General features: G+C 39.8%; 1 protein-coding gene across 1 annotated transcript; it reads left to right on the forward strand.

Moving 5' to 3' along the window:
- Nucleotides 1-8: 8 nt before the first annotated feature.
- MAU2 (MAU2 sister chromatid cohesion factor) lies at nucleotides 9-19,575 on the forward strand (the record flags this gene model as incomplete). Its single annotated transcript, XM_085318477.1, has 19 exons — nucleotides 9-275; nucleotides 384-401; nucleotides 651-716; nucleotides 1,431-1,526; nucleotides 2,785-2,879; nucleotides 3,416-3,443; nucleotides 3,910-4,065; nucleotides 4,607-4,753; nucleotides 5,230-5,320; nucleotides 5,916-6,019; nucleotides 7,047-7,124; nucleotides 7,709-7,774; nucleotides 8,588-8,671; nucleotides 9,592-9,641; nucleotides 9,897-9,974; nucleotides 10,459-10,570; nucleotides 11,181-11,271; nucleotides 13,233-13,360; nucleotides 14,850-19,575. Coding segments are annotated over 19 exons (1,830 nt in total), but the record flags the coding sequence as incomplete, so codon positions are not given.
- Between the last annotated feature and the right edge of the window lie 1,189 nt (nucleotides 19,576-20,764).

Here is a 20,764-nt window from a genome sequence, read left to right on the forward strand (position 1 = left end):
GGCCCGGCCCTGGCCCCGGACCCGGCCCGGGGTCGGGGTCGGGCGGCGGCGGCGCGGCCGGGGGCGAGTCGTGGTACCTGGCGCTGCTGGGCCTGGCCGAGCACTTCCGCACGTCGAGCCCGCCCAAGGTGCGGCTCTGCGTGCACTGCCTGCAGGCCGTGCTGCCCCGCAAGCCCCCGGCCCGCATGGAGGCCCGCACCCACCTCCAGCTCGGCTCCGTTCTCTACCACCACACCCGCAACGGCGACCAGGCCCGCGGGCACCTGGAGAAGGCGGTGAGCGGCCGCGGGCCCGCGTGGGGCTCGCCCTGGGGGGCTGGGGGGGGGCTGTCAGCAGGGCTGGCCTGTGGTGCGCCGACACTAACCCGCTGTCTTCTCTTGCAGTGGTTGATATCGCAGCAAGTATCCTTTTCCCAGCCGCCTGGAAGGAGAGCGTCGCAACCTGGCCGGCTCGCTTTTGCAGTGCAGGCGCTGTTACAAAACATCTCTGCAAATAGGAGTCTGGGGATAGGGATTKGGCTGGCATTTCTAGTCTGCTTCTGTGGTTGTGGGTTACTTTCTGAATGCTTGTTCCTTGTTAAGGGTTTGGGGGATGTTGGAGTGTTGCTATGTTGTAGCCGATRCTTAATATTTGCTTAACTCTGCTGCTAGATTCCCCAGTTTGAAGATGTTAAGTTTGAGGCAGCGAGCCTTCTGTCCGAACTGTATTGTCAGGAGGTGAGTGCGCCGTGGCGCGTTCAGGGATTGTCAGTCGTGGGCCATCCGATCTTGGGACTGAAGGRCTGCTCGCAATCTTAGTGTCTTTGATCTTAGAGTAATATGTAGCTATTAACCCCAAGGGTTACCACATTTTTAAAGGTCAGGTGTAATGTAGCTATAGAGTGCTACAATGTAAATTTGAGAGACTTTCAGTTTTTCGTTCTTGCTGTTGCCACTCGCTGCCCTTGCAGTATTGGTCTTTSGTGGCAAAGCAAGTTTACTCAACCAGAGCATTTCTTTAGCTCTTGTTAGGCTAATAGTGCTTGACAGGCTAATTTAGGGAAGAGGAGGAAATAGAATTTTTTTGAGGCTCTTTTCCTGTTCTTGGTTATTTCTGTTCTTTTTCTCTAGAAAAGCTTTAATTAGTCTTTGCGTTCTGTAGAACAAATGTTTGCCTTCTCTGTACCTTTTTCTTTTCCTGTGTGTGAGAGAGTAGTGAACAAAAGAGCTGATCAACTAATACTTTTAAGCAAACTTTGAGTCAGTTGTAGGTGTGTGATTCTACATGTTAAATATTTGTTTTTGTTACTTTTCTTGTTTAAAGTTGTTTTGCTTAGACTTTAAATGGGGATCAGCACAAAATACATCTTGTTTAAATGYTATTATTCTTAGTGATGAAAGTTCCTGGTAGCCTGTTTTTTATGTTGAGTAGGATGTGTGTTTCTGTTTCAGAATTCGGTGGATACTGCAAAGCCTCTGTTACGCAAAGCCATTCAGATCTCACAGCAGACTCCGTACTGGCACTGTAGACTACTTTTTCAACTTGCAGTAAGTAACTTATGCTGACAGTCATATTACTGTAACACTGACWGGGAAAATATCTGTATAGTTCTTAAAAATTAATTACTTTTGTACTTCTTTGAAGGAAAAAGACCTTGGATGTCAARTTCATGCTGTGAAATAGTGATACATTACTAGGCTGTTCTTAAAGTGCCACTTTTCCTGAGTGATCCAAGTTGTTACGATGGRGACCATATCCAGAAAACAGACTGATCAATAGGAGGAGCAGATTATTGCTGACAAACTGTTGCCTGTCTTTCCAGGTTATGCCATTTCTCTGCTGCTTTTGTAGGAGACAGGGAAGGTTCCTAAGGAGCCTTAAGCTGTTTGACACACAAGTTGAGGGAGTTAATTGCTCTTTAGTGTACTTTCCATCAGAGAGAGATAGGTGGCAAGCAATTTTATCTTTGAAGATTGTATTAATGGTCAGCTGTACTTGTCTTTCTCTCATTGATGAGCTTAAACAAGCAGGCTGACTTCCCTGAGAAGGAATTGCTGGGCTCTTTTGTATAGTTTAGGAATGCTGAAATGTGGAGAAGCCTTCCTTTCCTATCGATTAAAGGACAAATGTTTACTTTGCAATGAGTTAATGCCTGAGTACTCACAAGAAGCTTAAATGTTTTTTTTTTCTCAGTGCCTCTAAATAGATCCTTCCTCAAAGCCTGACATTCTCTGCTAATTTCTTTTCTGTTTGGTATTTCCTTTTTGGCTTTTGCTTGAGCAGAGGAGCCTATGTGTCTCTCAGCCTCGCTGTTTCGTCTACAGTCGTTTGGCTTTCTACCTGAGTTTGGAAAATGTACAAAAGGTTGGGAGGTTGTTGGTGGTGGTGGTTGGGTATTGAGAGGTGGTCTGGAGGTTGCATCATCCTTTTCCTATGACCTGAAACATTGTATCCTGCAGACTTTCTCTGGCRTTCCTGATAGAGAACAGGCTCTATCCTGTAAATTTCCACAGCTGAATTTGAGCCTGTTTTGGATCTGATCTGTACACGCTCTAAATGAATTGTAACAACTCTATGTGATATGAGTCTGAGTTGAGAGATTTTCTTTGAAATGTTAAAGATTTGTGTTTTTTTTTTGAATGCTAATATTCCTGGAGAATGGATCTAAGTTCAGGTGATACATTTTTAAATGTTCCAGTTGGATACTTGTATCTCATGCAAAGCACAAGAATAAATAAATAAATAAGCTAAGCAAGTTTGCTAAGAAAATGCCAACCTAATATAGCCCTTTTTCTTTTCTTTCAGCAACTACATACACTTGAAAAAGACTTAGTATCTGCATGTGACCTTCTAGGAGTTGGAGCAGAGTATGCTCGGGTAGTGGGGTCAGAATATACCAGGTAAGTTCCATATACTTTTTTTTTCCTCTCCAACAGAAAATATTTTGTTTTGCTCTAATTTTATTTAGAGATGTGGCCAGTGATTGCTTTATGGGTTTTACAAGCAGCCCACTACTTCTGAATCTGCTCATAGCTCTGAGAATTTCTCCTATACACAACTCTTCTATTTTTCTGTTAAACTCAGTAATGTTCATTAAGACTATCCAGGATCTTTCCCTCCCCTCCCCCCCCCAACTGAATGCTCTCTTGGTCAGCAAAAGTTTTCCTGATATCCAGGCTTTGGCCTTAGAAACTATAATAATTGGAATTATCCAAATCTTAGATGCAAACCTGAGGCTTAGATTTTAATTCCTGGCACAATGATTGGACTGTTCCATCTAGCTTTTAAATTTACTTTCTTTGGTAGGTTCCTCAATCTATTTTGACTAATACCCTTGAAATGGAGAATGGCACATATTTTTCCTCAGGCATTTTGCTTACAGTCGTGGTGTGGGTAACTTTGTGTGTGTATATGACACAGTTTTGTTTTATTTCAGAGCACTGTTTCTGCTAAGCAAAGGGATGGTAAGTTAGATATACTTTTCTAATAAAATACTTGTTTAATGAGTGTARAACAGGTTACAGAGCAATAGAATATAACCAACCTAATCGTAGGTTTTTGGCATGCTTATCTATGATTTGTATACTCTGCTTTGTTCATATAAGCAAGCACAGTATTAAAATACGTATAAAATAAGCCAAAAGACAGCAGGATTCCTTTGCTATGTGAAATTCTTGTGAACAGAGGTTTATTTTCTTTATTAATTAMAACAAATATGTGGTTTCTGGAAGGAAAAGGGATAAGTGGAAATTTGTCACTGGAGCTCTTTTATGTGACTTCACAGTCACATAAAAAGCCTGATGCTCTTTCAAAGGGTGCCTTTAAGTCCATTTTTATTTAAATCAACTTACCTGGGGCTCTACTGTAGTTCTGAGTGCTAAAATTGTTTCTTTAGCACAAAATAAAATGAATTTTTATTTTAAATCACAGCTTCTTCTAATGGAACGAAAGCTGCAGGAAGTGCACCCTCTCCTTACCCTCTGTGGGCAGATAGTTGAAAACTGGCAAGGAAACCCCATCCAGAAAGAGTCGTTACGTGTATTCTTTTTAGTTCTACAGGTGACACATTACCTGGATGCAGGGCAGGTAGGTGTGAGTTGTGCTTCTTTGTAGTTGCCATGTTATGAGAACTGATTATTGCCTTGGAAGTAGCTAATTATTACACCAAGGTAATTTCTGAGGGTTTTCTTTTGCTAGACCTTGCATTTTGTTAATGAGCTTAATTTGTCTGTGATTTTGATCACAAAATGGGGAGTAAGAAATGAAAACATGCAGCAACAGGGCGTTCATTTCTTCTTCAAGCAAAGGCTTAGTTTGATACATGTAAAATTACGGCAGCTGCTCTTCCTTTGCACGTGATTCCTGTGGAGAATACCAGTCTCCGTATGATTTTGAAAAGTGTTTTGAGTGTTCATTGGCCGTATTTGCAAATATTACGGGTCAATTATTATTAATCCTGTAACAGACTTACTGGTCACTGTTTTGTGATGCTAGTATAGTGATTTATGTATTAACTAACTTCTTGAATGTGGGGATTATGTGTTGTCTGGCGTGTTTTCTCAGCTAAATTTTTCAGCCATTTGCCATCTGGGATACAGCAGTTTTGTTTGYAAATCATCTTTTACAGGTGAAAAGTGTGAAGCCGTGCCTAAAACAGCTTCAGCAGTGTATTCAGACCATATCCACTCTGCATGATGATGAAATTCTACCCAGCAACCCTGCAGATCTCTTTCACTGGTTGCCCAAGGAACACATGTGTGTACTTGTATACCTGGTGAGCAGTTTTGTTTTGCTTGATATGTGCTGCTAATCAGTGAATAATTGGTTAAATATTACTTATAACCATCAGTGATGGAAATTCTGCAGACCATATGCTGCTTTATGTTACACTTTACACAAATAATTAAATGCTACTATGGCATCTGTGAGACTATTGCTTTCAATGGTGTCGGTGTTTGAAAGAATAGTGCAAGAAGMCTGGAAACTGGAATGTTACTCTTAATATCTAAGTCAAATAGAGTCAAATCAGCTCTTATGATATAGAGCAATATTGGCTTATTTTTACCAACAGAGGAACAATTCTGACTTTACATTTCTAAAACAACTTGCCCTATATCTTGAATATATTTGTACTCCTAAGTGATGTCAAGATTCAGTTTAAAAAGCTGCTATTGAGGAATAGTATGGACCCCCAAACCTTGCTTTTTTTGCAAAGATAATTTTTTGTATTTTTTCCTTCTCCTCTGGCAGGTGACAGTGATGCATTCCATGCAAGCAGGGTACCTGGAGAAGGCTCAGAAGTACACAGACAAAGCACTCATGCAGCTAGAGAAGCTAAAAAGTAAGAATAAGGATTACAGTTTAGCTGATGCTGCAAGATTCCATTACTTGGTGCCAATTTAAAGGAAAAAAAAAAAAAAAAAAAAAAGCACCTGTAGCTATTTCTGCTGCAGCTGAGAATTCTGTTCTATTTTAAAACTGGATTGTTGTTCTAATTTTGTATCCAGAAATGGAGTTTTGAGAGGGTTATTTTTTTTTTAACCTGGTAAATTAGGCAGTAAGTGCATGCATTTTCTTACTGTATATCTMGTTTTCTGTGTACTTGGTTGTAGAAGTTTCTGCTTCTCTAAAACAAGCATGTTTCCAAAGAGTTCTTCCTCCAGTGGTGCTCAGACTCCTGCTCTTAGTTTGGGAATCAGTTCTTTTAAAACCTGTGCCATCCTTCCCATGACATATGGAGAAGGAGCTGGGCAGTTTTGCTGACTCTTGTCATCACATGATTCAGCAGAAGACACCACTAGATTTCTACACAGAAGTTCTCATGCTAAACTACCTGCAGTTTGAGAAGCTAGCTGAGTACAGCAGAAGCTGGATAGTTAGGAGGCTAATGTTGTCTCAACTTTACTTGTTGAATTACCTTCATTTCCTTTCTTTAGTGTTGGACTGCAGTCCCATCTTGTCATCTTTCCAAGTTATTTTGTTGGAACATATTATCATGTGTCGGCTTGTGACAGGACACAAAGCCACAGCATTGCAAGAGGTAAATTGTTTTGATCATCTCCCTGTTCATGAATATGTGTGAAAATAACTTAAAAAATACGGAAATTTCATGTATGAGGAGGATGCTGGGGCTCAGATGGCAATTCCAGCAGTGCTAAACTACTGACTGATACAGTGCTCAGGAAGCTGCAGTTCTGAAGCCATGGAATTAGCTTCCTTCCATGTTTCATTTGAGAACACCAGATTTGCTCATGGAATTAACAATAATTAATCAGTGGCTAAAACTAACACCTTCTTCCCGATCCTTTTTCGTGTTCTGACACTGGTGTCGTCTCCCTATCCCTCAGATTCATGACTGGAGTGGATTTTAACTCTTCCCCTTTCTTTTACTTCCTCTTAGTGTTCTTATCTCATGCAATTATTCATCCAATTATTTCTTCATTTTTGAGGAGATTTCTTTTATCTGTCCACTCCCAAAGCCTTCCAGCTCTGTGCAGCCTCATTTAATTTTGAGGAAGGAAGAAGGGAGACAATGTTCTCTAATGTTCTGTCCTCCCAGTCATCTTTTAGTTCCTGTTTGCCTGCACTTTATTTATAGGATGTACTTTAGAATTGCTGTATTGTTTTAAACCTTCTCATCAATGTTCTCAAAGGAAAAATTAGCCTGTCGTTGGTTATAGCTTGTAATACACTTTACAAACAAATACCAAAAATCCTCTGGAAGATTTTGATTCCAGTTTTTCTATTTCATGTCAACTCAGATTGTGAGCATTTTTGAAGCAATCTGTGACTTTGTTTGCAGGTGGTGCCACCGTATGGTGGAGCTGCTACAAAGCAGATAGTTGAGCGTGCGTGTCTGTTTGGGAAAGTATGTGTGGAGCAGTGTGTGTACCTCAGCTTGAGGCAAGTATAGCCTCTGATCTTAACGAAGAAGCGTAACTTAATGAATTTTTGAACCAATCATTGAAATGTATTGAATGACTTGTATGATGCAGGTAGAAGGATATAGGGCATTAAATAAAATGAAGAAAAGAGTATTTTAAAAGAAATACTATTTTTTCTAACAGATTTCACAAGTCTGTCAGCTCTGCCAGCAGTCTCCCAGACTGTTTTCTAATCATGCTGCCCAACTGCACACTCTATTAGTAAGTGTATATGATTAGTAGTAAACTTTAACTCTTTGGAGAGCTAAGATTCATACTGAACAATCAGCAGTAACTCATGAGAACATAATGATGCAGATCTCAAGCAGATTTGCTGCTGAGCAATGGGGTCTAGTTCAATGATTGCTAGTGCTATGGGGACTAGCACCTAGCATTAACTGTTAAATACTTAAATCTCCYTTTAAAAAAGCAAATTCTAGCATAATAATAATTAATATGTAAGATAAATGTACACAATTTAGACTGTGCATGTTCAAGACAATATAATGCGGGAACTGGGGAAGGGGAAGATTTTATTTTATTTAGCRTTGATATTTGGATATGACAAGAAGTTAAGTGACTTTTTTCAAGCAATTAGCCTTTACATGCATATACTATTTTGAAGCTGTTTGTATAAAACCTTGTTTTTCCCACAACCAAACAAAATAAATCTTGTTGGTTAACTTTTTTCCCCTATTAATGTTCTAAGTTATCTGTGTTTATATGGAGGCCTTTTTTCCTTGCATTCTAGGCTTGCTATGGTTGTACTAAAATACTAAATTTTAGAATTATGTTGTTTTTTACAGGGGCTCTACTGCATTTCTGTTAATTGCATGGACAATGCAGAAGCACAGTTTACTACAGCATTGAGGGTAAGAACTGATTCCTAAATTATTTACTCTGGCTGTTCAGTGTGGAGATGGACTTGCTGCAATTGCTGTGTGAGCTACCTCCAAATCATGATCTGACTCACAGAATCACAGAATGGCTGAAGTTGGAAGGGGCTTTGGAGACCACGTGGTTCAGCCCCACTGCTCAAAGGGGCAGCTAGAGCAATTTTCTCAGAACTATGTCCAGTCAGATTTTGAATATTTTCAAGAATGGARACTCTACAAACTGCCTGGGCAACCTGATCCTTAAATAAGGGTGATCATTTGTAGAGGGTGAACATAAGTAAAAAAGCTTTTTCTAATGTTTAAATGGAATTTCCTGTATTACAATTTATGCCCATTGCCTCTTGCCCTTTCACTGGGCACCACTGAGAAGAGTCTAACTCCATCGTCTTTGCGCCTTCCCACTAGCTATTTATACACGCTAAGTCAGCAGTATTGTCTGATGTCCTGACCTGAATAGATTGCCACAGAGCTTTTTTGAGAAGCGGAAATGCAGATTCAGGAAGAGGACTCTTATAAACACTCACTGCCCTAACATTGCCACTTTCTGTATGGGTYTGAGTTTCCCTCAATGTTACGTAAAAGGAGCTGGAGCACAGGGCTTATATCATTTCAGTTTTCTCTACACTGAAGATGATACAAGTTGAGGACCTATTAATAGCTCATATCAGATGCCAGAGCTGTGGATTTTTTTCTTCATTTGTTGTGTATTAGAGGAAAAGATAGGGTCAGCCACTCATGGTTAGATGCAAAAATATTTATACTGTGCTATTGGTGTATTGTTTATTTTAGCTCACTACACACCAAGAACTGTGGGCATTTATTGTGACAAACTTAGCCAGTGTGTACATCAGGGAAGGCAACCGGCATCAAGAGGTAAGCTGCTTGYTGGCTTCTGTCTGTAGCTTTAAAAGTCAGAACTTTCTAAGAAAGAAGCAGACTACTGTGCTTGGATTATTTTTGTGCATTTTTGCAATAATGGTGCCTTGTCTGGCCAGCCAGCTCGTTAATCACATTAGTGTCAAATAACATGGAAGATGCCAGTAGTATCAGTTGACTTAGCTGCAAACCACCAGAGTATTCAGTATTCAGGATTATACGGAGAATTTTCTATGACAATGGGAATGAAAACTAAATTCTTAATGCAGCGTGTTGTTAACTCCATAGTCGAGACTTACTCAGTTAACCTGTTTACTTTAGTTACCATCTTTTCAGAGTTTTATTAGATTACATTAAAATTTAGCAAGATGTAACTAAATGTTTACCCAAGAATAGATATATGCAATTGTGTGTTCATTTTTTATTCAGCAATGTATTTGAAACAAATGTTAATATAAAAATGAAGTTGTATACATTTTTTATGACATGTCTGATACCTCTATAGCAACTTTTCAGAGATRTGCTTGCAAATTCCTTGTGAATAGGCTGTAAATTGATGAATTTAACTGTTTTGTGCTTAGGTGATCTCTGGTGTGACATTTGAGTCCTGAACACTGCAGCTAAATGATTATTAAAAAGTTCTCTGCAGAGATATAAACATTTTATAGTAACTTTTTAAAGTTTAAGAAAGCATATTTCATATAAAACTTGATATTYTTCTTTAGGGCTAAAATAGAAATAATTCCTAATGTTGGAATGTTTGTGCTATGATCTGACCAATCCAAGTAAATTTAGTGCTTGTAGTGAGCTGCATCATTTTGATTTTATGTTCATTTCCTGCAAAAACACTTGCTATCAGTACTATAAGTTTGTATATATGAGAAACACTGATTCATGTTTTTTTCCCCACTTCATAGCTTTACAGCTTATTGGAAAGGATAAATCCAGACCATAATTTTCCTGTGAGGTGAGAGTACCAGAAACTTTCTACATGCCGATGTTGCATTGGTGATGGTAACACTGGATTTGTAGCATGCTTTTTTAAAAGAATAGTAAACAAAACAAATAACTTATTTTCAAGGCAGAAGTTCTGACCATGCTTAAATAAAACGTTTTTCTTGGGGATTTGATTGTTAGGCAAATTTGTAGAAATCTGTCTCTGTAATCCATTATATCACTGTACAATGCATAGTTTTAAATGCATTGCTTTGTCCGTCCATAGCTCTCACTGTCTTCGAGCAGCAGCTTTCTACATCCGAGGTCTGTTCTCCTTCTTTCAAGGAAGATACAATGAGGCAAAGTGAGTATAAATCAGTGCACTTGGAAGGTGGGAGAAAAAAAAGAAAAAATAAATCAAGCTTTTAAAAATAAAAATGGAAACCCAGAGGCCTGTTTTCAAACCTCCCAGATCTTCTCCATATGGATTTAGTCAGTCTGATATTTTACTTACGGCAAATACCATACAACTGTTTGTTTTTAAATCTCTTTACAATTTTGAACATTAATAGTAATACTCGTGCAGTGTTCTCCAGTGGTACATCTGAAACSAAAGGAGGAAGATTCCTCCCTCAAAGGAGGGATCTGTATCGTAGTCATTTTAGTTACAAGAAAGCTGAGGTATGGGAATGAAGTGTTTTGTTTAAGGTCACCTACAGGACACATTTATCCCCAAGTCCTAATAGTTGMTGACTGGATTGTTTCTGTTATTAATGATGTTTCTTGCATATTGGAAGAAGAGTAGATTATTTTAAAAAGGACACTTTATTTTTGTTCTATTTTGGTAGACGATTTTTGCGAGAGACACTGAAAATGTCAAATGCAGAAGACTTGAATCGATTAACAGCATGTTCTCTTGTACTCCTGGGTCATATATTCTATGTATTAGGGAATCACAGGGTAAGCCTTTACTGTCTCTGGTATTACTACTGTAATTGTTTAATTTGTCATTTGCCAAAGAAAATGAGGAGGTTTTGTTAAGTTAATTTTATTTAAGAATGCTTGTTTGTTGATATCCCACCAAAAGCTGGTAGCTCACTGACTTGCGTAATTCTCTTGTTACAGTTTCCACGTTTAGTAACGCTAACAAAGTGGTAGTATTTGAAGTCTATTCTAGAAGTGTGTGTTTCTATAATGCCTGAAATCACTTGAAAAAAGGAGCCAGAATAAAAGAGAAATAACATMATTCAACTGGATTGCTTTAGAAGGAATTGTGTATACAAGCTCTTTCTAATTCTCACCATATGCCAGTATGCATGAATTATTTCTATGATCTTGCACAACATAGACACTCTAATTCCTAGGACATAGGAAAAGTCCAGACAGGTTTAGATGATCCGTTTGGGTTATTGTCCTTTTAAACACTTCCACTTGTTAACTAGAACATGTCAGCAATTCTGATTTAAATAGACAAACTTAAGGTCACAAATATCACATTTCCTATATATAATATATATTCACGAGGGAAAAAGAAAATATCCATCTTATCTTGATATCTGCTCTTCACCAGGAAAGTAATAATATGGTAGTACCAGCCATGCAGCTTGCAAGCAAGATACCAGATATGTCTGTGCAGCTGTGGTCTTCAGCTCTGTTGAGAGGTAAGTTAGGAAAAGGTGTTGTATTTAAAACAAGCAGCAAAAAGCCTGTTAATAATAGGTGGAAACTGGGTGTGGGGGTGTTTGTCAATGCTAGTACTCACCAAGAAGACAAACAAAAGAATCCATCTATATTCACAAAATACTGATAGATGTGCAAGACAGTTCTTTGCGTTTAGTGATCTTCAGCCCTTTCAGCATCCCGTTTTGGCTGCATTTCTAGCATCCCTGTCAGCTGCTGTAGTTGCTCGTTCAAATAGGCTATAAAGCACCTTGGGTGGGGAGCACCATGTAGAGGTCCAGCATCCCCATGTGGCTAGTGCTGGGGTGGCAGTCGGGTTCCTCTTGCCATGGCTGGGAAGGCAGGTTGTGAAACACGGGGCTCAATTGGTCGCTGTTTGGAAAGGCTTCGCACGTGTGCAGCATCTATTCTGCTACTGCTGTGCTTCGCTTTGACTGCAGATCCCCTTGTAGTAAACATTTGATTAAGTTTCACTTAGGCTTTGCTTCTGTGTGTGAGCTTTAATAAATAACAAGACAACTATTATATCACATCATACATAAATATTGTTTAATCTGACTTACATAGGCCCCTGGATGCTTTGTTCAAATATTGACTAGCTTCTTGGCAGACAGTCAACATTAATGCTGCAATTGATTTGCTTTCACTAGAAAATAAAGCTGTAACTCTACCCTTTTTCCAAGAACTTACCCCGCAGCTTCAATTTATATTAAATTGTCATGTTTACTATAAGTACTGTACTATTCATTGAGCACTGTGGGCCAGGCTTATGTTCTGCTGCTTTGCTGSTGCCTTTGCAACAAAACTGCTTCCAGGCAATTGAAATACTTTTCTCATTTATTTCAAAATGGTAGCTCACATACAAAATGTGCTGGTAGTAGACAATGATGAATTTGTTGGAGATGAAATACCATCTTCTGTTCAGCTGCTGTTGCCTACTGTTATGTCTAGCAGCCCATGAACAGCRAGAGATGCCGGATTCCATTTTGCTCTGAATTCAGTGAGCTTTCCCTGTAGAACTAATTGGGAAGAACTAATTGCTCTTGAAGAAAAGACGCTTCATCTGGAGTAACAGAATAGGTGGTGCATGTGCTGCACAGGAAGGTGGGCATCTGAGGCGGAAGCTGAATCCTGGCCTCGAGGGAGGCAAGCTCGGGCGGATGCACACAGAAAGTGCCTGTGATGGTTCTGTGGAATCAGCAGCCTCTTTCTGAAGTTTCTTGCGAGGAAAGAGTAGAACTGGCAGGAGACGAAGCGCTGCGGCTCTGCTGTGCAAACACCCGTCCGTCGATAGAAGGTGCAGTGTCTCAGTCTGTCCCCACCACACTATGCTGCTTAAAATTTTTTAGCTGAAATTGCGATGCTTAATTAGTTACCRGTCTTATCACTGATTGAGCTAGTACTTGTGAGTAAATCTCGCAGAAAACAAGACACGAGGACCAGCGTTCAGCTTACATGAAACAGCAGGTTTCTGAAACCTTAGAAAAGTGAGGACTCGCAACGAAAGTATTGCTTGACCTCTGGAAACCCGTCGTGCCAAACCGTGAAGCTGCGGTGGGAGATCCGCGAGTCTTTCCCGTCCCCACTAGATGGTGCTGCAAACTAAAAAGCCCGAAGAAAGTGCCCGGGGGCTTTTCCCGGGGCGAAGCTGGCCGCCGCCTCCTCCTAGAACCGCGGGTTTTAGTGGTTGGAAATGAAATAACAAATCCTGCAGCACGCACTGACAATGGTATTGGAAAAGGGAAGACTTCAGGTTTTCCACATGCCCTTCATTTTTTTTAAGGAGATGTTGATTCTTCCAAAGTGAGATGACTTTGGCGTATTAGCAGTTTAAGTGATTGAATCACCAAATACACAGTGGAACCATCTCTTCAGATAAACTAGCTGGTTAGTTAAAAACAAACATAGTGTTTCTTTATGAGCAGATGTTCTCGTTTTTCAGACCTGAACAAAGCCTGTGGAAATGCTATGGATGCACATGAAGCAGCACAGATGCATCAGAACTTCTCACAGCAGCTCCTTCAAGACCACATTGAAGCATGCAGTCTTCCAGAACATAATCTAATCACGGTAAGCAGGCTTCATCCTAAAGTTATGCAACATTTTTGAGGCAAAATAACATGCTTTGCTTTCCTTTACTATTACTTTCATTTGCCAAGCGCACTTCTCAGTGAGTTGCCAAAATTCAGTCTACTTCCTAGTATTTAAACTGGACTGATAACAGGAAAAGGAAGTGTGACTCAATTAATTAGTTAACTTTTATAAAGGTTATTTGGTAAGTAAAGTCTTTGTTTCTTAAACATGTTTTCTTGGTACTCCAGAGTTTATTTTTAATGGCTTTTGTAGCAAGTAGCCAGTTCATTTAGGTGATAACTATTGCTTTTGAAAGTAAGAAACTTTCTAGGCATTTGGGCTTAATTTTCATGGTTAGGTCATCCAGTCCACCTTGTTCTGAGGAGTGCTGCTAAAAATACACTTCTAAGTTTTCCTCTGTTTACATATAAATCTTGTTGTATACCTCTCCGAATTTCTAGTTAAAATCCCATTTTATAYCTGTATAGCCATTGCCTTAAGGTACAGTTTTCTTAGGACCTCAAATGTTGATGATGTTCCTGTCAGAAACATTTTTGACAATCTGAAAATACAGAATGCTCTCTTAAGCGGGGACTCAGAGCAAGGGCTTATGATAATTTACTATCTTAGCCTTAGATAATGTCCACATGTTTCGATGTGGGGCACACAATGTGCTTTTCAAAATATTTTCCTTTCAAAGAAAGAAAGGGGTGGAGGGTGAGGGGAGACCGAGAGGAAGAAGCTGTTAGTTTGCTTTGCTTGCAAAGGGATATTGAGAAACTTGTGAGAATGAAAAATGTTTGGGATGTGGCCCGTGTTGAGAGATGCCCGCAGCCAGGCATCTCTCTCTAAATGAGTCCACAGGCAGGCATCAGTCAGAGACCTGAGCCACTCTCTTACTTTCCATTGCTGGCTCGTGCAAACTAAGTTAAGAATGAGGATGAGGAAGAGGYTTAAGAAACAAATATTAAATCTGCCAACTTCAGAAGACTTTTGACAAATGTGAAAGGAAAATATTTTTAGTAATAAAATGGTTGAGGACCAGAGCCTATACTTACTGTGTGGAAGCACTATAGCTATAGTGTATAATAGGCTCAAAAAGGCACATCTAGCTTTTGGCTTTGTCTTTCATAATATCATTTGTGCAAGTTGCTTCCCTTGTTTGGAGAAACAAACTTTTACCTGTAAGAACAGGAAATGTTTTCACTTGATTACTATTCATCCTGGATTCAGTGGAGTAGTCAGCTAGGTTTGGAATGATGGGCATGTGGAGTAGCTGCAGCTTGAGCAAAATACTGTTCAAGGGATGTGAACTCCAGGCATGTAAAACAAAGTCAAACCTGATACTCAACTTCCCGTGATGAAACCTTTAATTATCTCAGTGTAGTAAATGTCTGTATGGTGAGCTCCTTCCTCTGGCCTTGCTGTGATTCCTCCCCTCCCAGGTAGTGGCTGTAGGATTTTCATGTTGTTTGTTATCTTTCAGTGGACAGATGGACCACCTCCTGTACAGTTCCAGGCACAGAATGGACCCACCACCAGCCTGGCCAGTCTCCTGTGAAACAGAATAACTATCAGGACAGTGTGTTTAAAAAAATGCCAAAAAGAGAAAAATTCATGCAAAATCTTTTCTTCAAAGAAAAGCCAGCATATTCCTCTTCTAGCGAGGGCCTTGTAGGAAACGGATTGCATAAAGAAAATGTACATTTCATAGACTTGCAAAGTGAGAAGGGCATTTTAAGCTGCTTTTACATAATGTGTGTGAATATACAGCTAGTGTGTATATATATACCTTCTGGTTTTAATCTGCTTTCCTCTTATTCAGAATTAAGGTTTAGTCCAAAGGACACTTGTTCCTTAAATTGGTTAGATACCTGTTTTTTAAAAATTGTCACAGAAAATTAAGAGGACTTTGGCATACCAGTTGTACTCTAGTATTTAAACCTTCCCTGAAGTACGATGCATGCCATTTTTAATATTTTCTGTGCCCTTCTACTCCTGGGAACAATTGGATTAAATCATGATTGATTATAGGGTGCCCCAAAAATTCAAAATTTATTTTCTGAGATGATATTCGTTCCTTCTCATTGTCTGTAAGCCATTGCCAGCGCTTTTTGTAGCCTCGCAATGAAGGTAACAATGAGATCAGTGAGATTAAAGTTCTGACGGGTGGGGTGTTTGCAGGCATGGGAATATGTTGGGTTCTTCCRGACTGACTCCAGGCTGAGCGGAGCAGGCTCACATTGTTGTTAGAGGAGCAGATTCTGTGTCCTGCATTCAGTCAGGCCCATGAATCTGTGATATGTGCCACCACTTCATCCCTATGTGGGTCTTCCCTCTACCTTCCTGCACTGATGCCCAGTACCCCACAGGGTAAGGCAGAACCACAGCTCTCTCCATCCCTGTTACTATGTGGTGGTTGGTACCTGAGGAGCAAATTTATCGTCCTCCTATCTAGTCCTAACGTAGGCCAAGCAAGCAGGAAACTGCATTTTGAATCTTCACTGCAGCCTCACCAAGGCAAGGCAGCATCTGTGCCTTACTGATCTTTCTACAAATTATTAAAGTGAGTSTTAAACTGTGTCATTACCACCCAGGTCTGATACGAGTGAGAGGCTTATGATAAAAATTAAACCATAGTCTTGCATTTGGCAAAATCTTAAGTTTCCAAGCTTTCTGTTAGCTTTCTTGTTTTATCTCATTTTTTAAACTCTCCAGCTGTGAAGTCTCACTGCATTTGCCTRTGCCTCTGCAGCTGTCTCAAAATAGGAGAGATATGGCCCAAGTTTGTCCTACAGAAAACCATATGGGAATTGCTAATTCCTTGAAGTCTCAGCAGCTTTATAGCAAAGATTTGTGCCAGTCCATTGTAGTGTGTTGTAAAGCTTGTGAGGTTCGTGGGGTCAAATAAAGCTGTTTTTCTCTGTTGGTAGCTCTGCATATTTATCTCCCAACTTAAAAGGGGGAGGGGAAAGGAATCTGCTAGATGAAGTAGGGCTTTCTGTAATTACTTTTTTTGAGAGAGGAAGAGAATATTTAAGAGGAAATATTTGACCCCTCAAGCCTTTAGGACTTATTCTAGAAGGAATACTGTGAAATCTGTCTTTAATGGCCATTCTTTCTCAAAATCTTGTCCCTTGTCTAGCAATAGGTCATACAGACACTTGCTTTTTATAATTCAAACCCCTCAGTTTGAACCATTGAATATTAAATGGACAAGAACTTGTCCAAGTACCAAAATAGGATTTTACGCTTCCTCTACTGAACATGCAGTGCTTATTTTTCTCAGAAACTTACTATTGCAGAAGCCATGTGAATTTTAGGCCTTGTTAAATCTCTAACAAGGAAAACATGGCCTCCGCATCAGTATAAGGAGAGAATTTTTATTACTGGGTTTGCAAGAAACAAACGTCAATACAGTTTAAGGTCTCGTGTGTTCCTTAAGAATTCTGAGAATAGGAAAGAAATCTGTGAGGTCCGTTAGCTCGCAGAGTATTTTGATATATCAAATATAGGGAGAATCTGTGCTTCTGATAGACTTGTGCAGATGGTTACTGTTCCGTATCACTTGCCAGTGTCATTCTTTGAGATAAAGTATTTCTTGTCTGCCACCTGGCTCTTACGATCTGTCCTGAATACGGCTCTTGTACCCTAGATGGCTTGTTTCTTTGGATTGCAGAACTTACGGTCAGCATGCTGCAGCCCTCCCGCGGAAGCTGCCGGGCTCGCAGCACTGGGGCAGGAGCCTGTCTCCGCGCCAGAAGCCTTGGGGGCAGCACACCGCTCGCAGGGCCTCGACTGSAGCCAAGAGAGGGTCGCTTCGTGCTCCTTCCACTGCTGGTCTCTGAGGCCCCTGCGCTGTGCTGCAGGCATCTGTCCGTGAGAGACAGAACAATTGCGTTGTCTGAACTGCTGTCGCCTGCTTGGGTTTTGATCAGAAGCGATCAGGTAAATCCCACCTTAGGAATGCTGATAACACACAGACTATTTTTAAGTTCTCCCTTTTCTTTTTAAGCACCCACCAGCCTCCCTTTGGTATGGGGAACTATTTCTCTTTGGCTCTTCTCTTCCCTTGAAGACCCCCCGTAAGCCACTCAGTAGTTGCAAGAATTCAGTTCCTGTTTTTAAGCATCTAAATATAATGGCCGTTTTCTTGATGGTGCTCTTAAGTTTTTAGTGGGAACAGCTGGGGAATGTCTAGTAACTGAAAAAGATAGTACCARTATACTTCAAAATTTGCTAGTCTCATTCTAATAATCCAAGCACTTTTTTAAATCTTTGTTCAATCTGGGTCTATTTAATTATTCAAATGTCCATGGCAACTATAATAAGTTAATTTAAATGTTAGTCAAAAAGCGCTGCTTCTATAAGGCAATGTTTTTTAAAAAGATAYCTAGAGAGCTGTGGTTTGGGCTTAGTTTAAGAAAACATTTTGCAGCTAGCAAGATGTCTGCTAGTGCTCATTCAGGTAGCTGCATCTCCCTGACCTTTCAGCTCGGGGACTTGCAGAGTTGAGATCGTGCGTTACGGGAAAATGGTTTGCAGTGGCTGTTTTCTGGCTTCTCGCTGTCATTACTTCTGTGCAAACTAGGCTGCTTCGTAGTTCAAATCTCTTGCCAGTCTGTTCTCAGGAGGGAAGGAAGTACTTAAGGGAAAGGCTGCCTGCTTGCTTCTGATGTTAGTGCTCTCAGGTTCTTAATAGGAACCACTCACTAAATGTGGTGGCTGAACTTGTAAAATTAGGAAGAACAACCTGGGGATTCCCAGTTTCTGTGACAAGCCAGCTTCACCTGGAGTTTTTTTTTTTTTTTCTTTTCTTCTTTGTAGAAGGCACTCGGCTGCAGTTGTCGAGTTGAGGCATTAACTATCCCACAACCCTGTGGAGTTCAGAACTCTGCTGTTTCCTGTGTCCTCTTGCCGTTACAGAATTTCACAAATCATGTAAATTTGAAAATAACTTGGCGATTTTTCTATCTCTAAAATTCAATGTACATTTGTTACAATGTACAGTGCTTTTTAACTACACTTGTATATTAAATTATTTAATAGTTTTTGCTTTTCAGTATCTTTTGTATGTAGCAGAGATTAAAACAAGGACCTCATAACTGAAGTTCTTCCTAATTTTCAAATGCATATGTAAAGTTGAAAAGAAAACTAGAAGTTTACCGTTTACAAATAATGTTCTGTTAAGTGCTTGGTCTGTCTAACTTGATTTGAACAACGTATTTCTAATCTTCCTTGTCCTGTCATTTAATTCTCTACAGAAACAAACATGAAGTCTTTTATGAACTTCTAAAAAAAATATTCTTCTAAAGATGTAATTTAGAAAACTGTACAGTTTTTTCTCTAGTATTTTTAAATGAGTAGCAAGAACTTAAACAGAAGCATCTAATCACTGTTTTGTAGATAGTGTAAAAACTTATGTATGTATAGAGAACACAGTCTGAAGTACAGTGTTTGCCTGTTGTATTTCACTTCCTACAGTATGAACATCAGAAAGGCCCACATACACAGACATCTAGCTCAATTTTGGGGCAGGGGAGTTAAAACAAAACCTTCATCCTCTGTCATTCCATATGTGCACTCACTGTGAAGCCACGAGCAAAAATTAACACTGAAAAAATATTAGGGCCTTAAGTTGTTATGCTGCCTATGGACACATGGAGTTCAGCACAATATATTCCATGTTTTTTCACTGCTTTGATTTTATTCAGTTTTCCTAAATTCTTCAGAAAGTAAAGTTATGATAGAAATGGTTCAGTAATGTTACCTTTTACTTTACAGATTGCTGACATCTCCAAATCATGCTAAATGAACCTGTTAATGTAACATGTGGCAATTCTTGCCACAGTTATGAGAACTCTTGAGTGAGAAGGAATTCAAACTGGTAGTTTAGGCTGTACAGAACACTTGGTGAAGTCAGGATGAATTAACACCTGTCTGTGCTCTTCTGCTGTCTGTCTTAGCAAGTGTATTTAATTGTTTCCTGCAATGAACCTTAAATGTTATGTCAGGTTTGTACAATGTATTGTTGTTTGTAGTTCTCCATAATTAGCAGGACGTGTACCTTCTGCCAGAGCTCCTTTCTGAAGCTGTAAATACAGTAACTCATGTAATGAGATGGAAATGTGGGCATTAGTTTGTTGCCTATGTTTCCTCTCGTTTTCTATATTAGAAGAATTTTTAAATAAAGTTTAATTTTACTTCTAGCAGTTTGTAGAACACTAATTCCTTTAGTTAATCTGCAGGTAATGCTGCCTACTTAAGGATGTATTTTATGTGGCAAMCAGGACTTACCCCATCGCCCAGACCTGCGTTAAGTTGTTTAAGGCACTCCTGGCTTTGGGACAGAAGGGCAGGAAGCCACGGACTACATGTGCAAGTCCGTGCATGAAGAGCATTGAGGCTACCTGCAGGGGGTGGTGGGGGGACACGCACGGAGCTGGATTAGGTCACTGATGTGCCTGGAGTTGGCATTCTTGTGCTGTGCGCAGGGCTCCTGCTTTGGAACAAAAAACCAGAATTTCCTGATTGAAATGTCCACCTGATTTTTCACCTTAGCGCACACTTTGTATCTGGCTATGTAGAGGTCTGTGACATGACATAGCTAACTGCAAGMTACTAGTCAGCTGCATGCACAGGCTACCCTAAGTTTTCTTTATCRGTTAAGTATTTTTGCCATAGTTTCATTTATTACACTTAACCCCTCAGCATGCTTCCAAAAGGAAATTGAGAACAGGTCCTCCAATGTTTGCTAGAACTACTGGAACTGCTACCTCTTACTATCACTACAGTAAAATTCAGATTAGCCTAGACAAGAAAAAAATTCCTCACAAAGATCTGGAAATAAATTTACCTAACTGCTATAATAAAAAGTATCTTGTGCTAAACCTGTTTTGAAACCTTTGACAACAGTAAGTGGAGTAAGTTGAAAGCCAAAATGCTCACATCTGTGTGTGCTACAGTGTTAATTAAAGCATCACTTCAGAAGGATCTCTTGTGCTTAGTAGTTAACCATAAAGTTTTGAATGGCCTGAGGTGAAGCCAGTGGCTTTTCGTGCTTAGTGCATTAACCAGAATAACAACTAGTTATAAGTGAGTTATGCTATTAACCCTTGATCAGTAGTAGCTAAAATTGGTTTGTACAAAGGGTGGAGGAAGGTACTTTAAAACTGTATTAGAGGAAAAAAGTTGTTTAATCTTTAATCTAGAGTGGAAAACACCTAGAAAAGGGTGAACACGTTGGACTTTTCCTGATTGTAGGCAGAACATACTCCAGTGGCACTATTCTGTCCTGGAGTAAGTACTCTCTGGATTGGAAGTAATGAGACCTGGATCCCAGTTCTGGTTCTGCTGCTGATCTCGTGAAAGCCTTTGTTAGATGCCTTCTGCTTTCACTTC

This window comes from Rhea americana, unplaced genomic scaffold (genome assembly GCF_003343005.1).
Source record: "Rhea americana isolate MKP2758 unplaced genomic scaffold, rheAme1 scaffold_538, whole genome shotgun sequence".
In the NCBI taxonomy this organism is placed as follows: Eukaryota; Metazoa; Chordata; class Aves; order Rheiformes; family Rheidae; genus Rhea; species Rhea americana.